Raw genomic sequence first — 5,968 nt, 5'->3', positions numbered from 1 at the left:
AGGCCCCCTTTACATGGAAAGAGGATGATCCTAGTGCCAGGATCATCCTAGAAGGTTCATTTGGTTTACATGCAAAAATGGGACTTCTGGGATCAGCGTTTCATTTGGTTTACATGCAAAATTTGGCAGGACGGTTCCAGTACTTTTTATTACTTACTCAGTACTTTTTTACATCAGTAAGAGGCTCGCTAACCTTATCCGGACCAAATTTTACCGGAAATCTTAAAGCCAAGCGACGATGGACTTCAGTGTACAATTCCTTGAGGTCCGCTTCAAAGTCAACGGCATTAAAATCACATACCGTTTTGTAATCCTTGATTTCTTTAATGAGCGCCTCAACATACTCCTCTTTCCAACTCCATTTCGCTCTTTTTTCTCTTTAAAGTTTTCTGTCGACCCTCTGGCTGCTCAACTTCGGCTTGTTGGTAGTCGTCCACCACATGTGATGAAGAGGCCGCCATGTTCAAGATGGCGGGTGTGTGCGAAGAGAGCCCTGGGCCTTTCGAGCCTGTTTACATGGAGCTAGGATGATCCTTGCGCTAGGATCATCCCTCGTCTCAGATAGGATGATCCTAGCGCTAGGATGATCCTAGCACTGGAACCAAATGCAGCCCTTCGCATGTAAACTGAAAGCTGAAAACATGTCGCGCCCGGATGATCCTAGTGCTAGGATGATCCTGGCACTAGGATCATCCTCTTTCCATGTAAAGGGGGCTTATTTCCCCATGACCACGTTTTCTTAGTATTTGTGACCCTCCACGGGAAATCAGGTAAAAAGGTGATGACACGGGCACGCATGCCATGACACGGCACGCTAATACAATACAGAAACTAATACAGAAACTGTCAATGAACAGTTAAAAATCTGCACTGGTACATCTTCACATTTTGCTATTATTTATTGTTTTGTTACAAAAATAAACTTAATACTATTTGCTGAAAATCGTGAAAATTTAATAAGCGCCCTCCTCGAATAAGCGCCCACTCTCAAGGTCCGATAATTTAATAAGTGCCCAGGGCGCTTAATCGAATAAATACGGTAAATCTTATTTTTACAAGACCGTCATCAAACATAAAGAAAGGACCCAAGGTCTGTAGCCTTGTCTGCAGCCATTTGTTTGTCCATAGCTTCTCTTAAATATTTTTTTCCAGATTGCAGCCAATTTAACATTTTTGCAGTTAAGGTATGGGAGGCTTCAATGACTGAAGCTTAGTTAAAGGTTTAAGGGCAAACATATGCCGCCTGCTCAGAGTGAAGGGGGGGGGGGTGGGACTGGGGCTGGGGCCGAGGGGTGAGTGGGTGGATTCAAATTAATAACTAAAAATAAATAAAATAAATAAATAAATAAATTGTGTTTATAGTGGTCATGCACTTAGCTTCATATCTTTACGAGACAGCTAGTTTACAGGCATGCCACTGAAACAGGGTAAACAAATATTTTAAATGAAAATAACAAGGTTAAAAATCCCAACTGGCAGGAGGCAGACCAGTTGGCTATATACAAAGAGCGTGGTCAAGGATTTGAACTCGGGACAACCGAGAAACAAATCCAGGTAGTGGTCAGGCCAGGTCTTGAACCAGGGACCTCCAGATTACAACACCAGCGCCCTAAACCACTCGGTCACGCTTGCCTCCTAATCCTCATTTTAATACAAACCACAAAACTTTCTGCTCACATATGTCTGTTAGTTACAGATTCGCCACATCAGCTTGCAATGCTCATGGCATGGTTCATGCACTCCGAACCTTAGGATTTGTATTTTGTTGCTCGGTGTATAGAATCTCTAGTACTCATTTGTTGCTGAAAAGTATATAACGTTAACTTTGAACTGACCTACAGGGTACAGTATAGCTGTGCTGAACTTCCTTGTAGGGCTGCAACGATACATTTTTTCACAATACGATACGTACATGTACCTCGATACAAGCGCCACGATACGGTACAACATTACCTACAACTGACAAGTGCCATGATTTTACTAAATTCTTTGGTAACTTAGTTTTTTTTCACTTTATCAGCAGCAAAAACTCATTTGCAAAGTGAAGTTGTTATGAACCGCATGTTTTTGCTTGTGGGCACACAAGGCAGTGTCAGTCGACAACTAATCGTCGCATCTTTTAAGAATAAGTGTTCGGAAGTCAAGCAGAATGGAACTTCCTTGCCCCTCAGTTTGATAAAATCGTTATTGAGGGCTTTGACTTGGGTAAAAAGGCAGTAAAAACAGTAATTTCTGAATGTTGATGAAGAATATTTTGTTTCACGATACTGCGATTTATACCATGCCATAGAAAATACAGCCAATCAGAATACAGGAAAACCGTTGTATATTCGACGGTATTCAACCCAACCTTCCCATCGTGCGCTGCGATTGTATTCTCGACGAAATTTAGTAAGCGTATTTTCTATGGCATGGTATAAAATAGTTATACAACACTTTCTCGTGGTATACTATGGAATATCCCACTTGTCACTTGTATTTTCTTGGTATACACACTCGCCTAAAGGCTCGTGTGTATACCGAGAAAATACAAGTGACTCGTGGGATATTCCATAGTATACCACTCGAAAGCGTTGCATAACTAGTATATATTGATCAAATATCGATATTGGTATCTTGACAAAAAATATCGCGATTCACCGGTGCACCGGTGTATCATTGTAGCCCTACTTCCTTGATGCTTACGTTTATTGTTATGTTGTTTAATGTAGGTATAGCATGTTGGGAAGAGTAGAGGACCCAGCGAATGAACTCTCAAATGGTGATGTTTATATGACTAACTCAAAAAGAGATTCCACTAGAAATCAGACCTCATCTCAAAACAACGATCAACGCAGGTAGGCATCTTTGTGAAATTAAAGGAACGGTGTCACAGATTCATTCCCCGCCCCATACCCAATAGATTTTAAGGTCTCTCCAACTACGTACCATAATTACTTTACTGTGTAATAAACAAAATTGGTAACACGATCGCAGGATAACACTTATCGAAATTTGGTGCCTCTCTCACTGCAGTACTGAGTTAGTTATCAAGTTGTGCGAATTTGTTTCAGTGCCGTTTCAGCCTAACATCGAATAAGAGGTCCACATTTCCAAGCATTGGTCATTTTCAATATCCAAGGTTTATAATAGACTGTTCACAGCCTCTCTGCTTCGCTCGCGGTTCTTTTCGTGTCCGTTTTTATGGGTTGAGGCATGGAGTGGTTGTTAACAGTGTGTGGTTATATCGAACTAGAAGACCTGACTCGTCTCCAGTCGTCTTTTTAGGCCGTCCTGAGTCCAGGCAGACTGGGTCAAACTAAACACGGAGGGAGTCCCATCACCCCTCGTTCTCCCCAGCCGCGCTTCTCACGTTAATAGGAGACTGAGAGACGACTGTGGACGAGTCAGCTAGAAGACCACCTATGTATCTGAAGTACGTGTAATCTGTTAATGTTTTATTTTCTGTCGTTCCAGTCCTCCAACATCACCGCGTGCCGCACAGTGCCTTCCATCCCACCCTGGCGCTGCTCAACCAGTCAGCGTTTCTCCTGAATCAGCAAAAAAGTACCGCAACCCAGCGACTATACCAGAAACGTTTTCAACGACAGTGGACAGCAGAGGAAGCCACTCTGACTTGTCGTCAAGATCTAGCTCACAGTCCTCGCTTTCTCTAGCATCAACACTTTCACCACAGCAGACAGGAGGAATGAATGTCGGCAGATTAGAACCTTTAATACAAACACCTTCTGAAGGGGACGATACAAGTTCAGAACTGTTTTCACCGACAACGTAACAGAAGAAGTATAGAGGTTATCACTGTCAGCATGACAAAGGGTTGATACGTACATACGCAGAGGTTCTGTTGGCTTGCCGCGTAATCATTCTGTAACCCAATCTTTCATCTAAAGATTTAAATCTTTTCTCTCCAGATTGCGTGACACAATCTCGCTCTCAAGATTTCGTGACGCGCATTTTTCTGAGGATTGCATGACACACTCTTTCCTCTCAAGATTGCGTGATGTGCTGCCAGAGCTTCTGCGAAAGAGGGCGGGGTAGATGTTTTCAACCAATGAGCTGTCAGAAAAGAGAAATAGGTGAACATATTATTTATTGCAGATTATGGTTGCTTTATATTACAATTATTGTCCGGTTAGTCTGTAAGTGTTAAAAATATGGGATAACGGTGTTTTTATTGCAGCATCCACCTAACGAATGGCTGCCATTAGATTGCCTTTGATTAAGTTTAAGGTTAGAAAATACGTTCTAAAATTGAAATTATAGAAGGCGTAATCTAATTGGCCATCCGGTCTATTTACGTGGGACCGACGATATGCGAACACGATGTTATGTTTTGTTTCTTGTCATTTGTTGATAATAGAAATAGAAATTTATTGCCGGGATCCAAGGTATAAAGAATTTTCCACGTTCATCGAAGCTCGCTCTGGTGTTTAACTCTGTAACTATGGTGCAAAATTTCTAAATAGTCTTTTGCCCGAATATGAAAGTAAATAAATGTGTGTTTTGAGTATGCACACGCCCAGGGAGATTCCCATGTTTAAATAACGGGAGTGCTCGTGGTACCTTTTAGGTGGGAAAATATGTGGATTGGCACACCTTTAGCCACCTTTAGCCACGCCCATAAAATATAAGATTCTGATATCTTTAAGGTGTGTTTTTAAACATTTTTCCGACGAGCAACACCATAGTTTTACATGGGAATCCCTCCCCCGGGGGCACACTTACAGTAAATTTGATCTGTTGAAGTAGATAGTGCTCGAAACAACACCTGTCTAAATTTACAATTATTCATCTTTGACATCTTTGTGATCAGACCTCCCTGATAACGAAAGTCAAGGAGAATGCTGATTGCATAAGTCATGTCACTGTAAGCACAGGCAGACAATCCTCTGTGTTTGACGCCGCGTGACGTAAGCGTCACGGTATGCTATTTGATCTCATACGTTCACTGTAACTTGTAAGATTGACCTTGACTTGAGTCAACTGATTGCGAGAAATGCTCCATAAAATACTGAATTTTGCATCTTTTGATCCCAAACTTTGATCAACATAAGCCAGATAAATAAAATTCACTGACCTTTTATCTTTTGTTTGATCTTGAGGACGGCTAGTGAGGAATTAACGGCCTCAAAACCCCATAAAATCACAATTGGCGCGATTGGCTGACTCAAGTCGAGGTCAATCGTTACAAGCCGTTACAGTGAACGTATGAAATTAAATAGCGTACTGTGACGCTTACGTCACGCGGCCTCAAACACAGAGGATTGTCTGCCTGTGCTGTAAGTAGTTTGAAAAATGTACATACAAAGATAGAATTTAGTTTTTGGGATAAAGTAATGTCAGTGATGCTTTCAAAATTGTGTCACTTCTATGAACGTTTTACTGTGTTTCGCAATTTTTCAATTTGTAACTTTTAAAATTCGAAAATGATTTAAAGTAAATATGGTGGTAAGTACATTAGTTTGACATAAAAAATGATGTTTAAACCAAAGAAAAGGCCTTGAAAATTCGCCTCAATGAGTTTTTCTTCACCGCCGTTTGAGGGACTTTGACGTGCAAAAAAATGAGACAAATAAACCACATCCATACAGTCAGGGCCAACGGATGTTGGCCTTGACTGTATGGATGTGGTTTAGTAACAAAATATTAGAAAGAAACTTCTTTTGACATACTGTGATTGAACAACCTCGCTCCCAGAACCAAGAATAGGCCTTATCACGGTTTTCGACGCCATCTTGACGAGTATGCAAAGCGGGTTGAAATTACAGTGTTTGTATGGGAATCCGACGGCAAATATCTTTTGCAAAAGTTGAATTCTGGACATTTTATTAATTTTAAAGTTAAGATACTAGGCACAAGTTGAACCCCCAGGGGGGGGGGGGGGTAACTCCGGCTTGTAAATAACGGGGATGATCGAAGGATTTTTTTGGGTTTGAAATTTTCGATTCCGGGATTTTTTTGGGTTAGA

The 5,968-nt window shown here is 41.3% G+C and overlaps 1 protein-coding gene across 1 annotated transcript; it reads left to right on the top strand.

Moving 5' to 3' along the window:
- The first annotated feature begins 2,682 nt into the window (after positions 1 to 2,682).
- LOC144639523 (uncharacterized) lies at positions 2,683 to 5,516 on the top strand. The gene is made up of 2 exons (XM_078498819.1): positions 2,683 to 2,837; positions 3,457 to 5,516. The coding sequence occupies exons 1-2, from the start codon at positions 2,719 to 2,721 to the stop codon at positions 3,773 to 3,775; spliced, it is 438 nt and encodes a 145-aa protein (XP_078354945.1). The 5' UTR covers positions 2,683 to 2,718; the 3' UTR covers positions 3,776 to 5,516.
- The last annotated feature ends 452 nt before the right edge of the window (positions 5,517 to 5,968 follow it).

This window comes from Oculina patagonica, unplaced genomic scaffold (genome assembly GCF_052425735.1).
Source record: "Oculina patagonica isolate OP01 unplaced genomic scaffold, crgOcupat unplaced102, whole genome shotgun sequence".
Classification (NCBI taxonomy): domain Eukaryota; kingdom Metazoa; phylum Cnidaria; class Anthozoa; order Scleractinia; family Oculinidae; genus Oculina; species Oculina patagonica.
The sequence above is the reverse complement of the archived record's forward strand: the minus strand, read 5'-3'. Positions and strand labels throughout refer to the sequence as shown.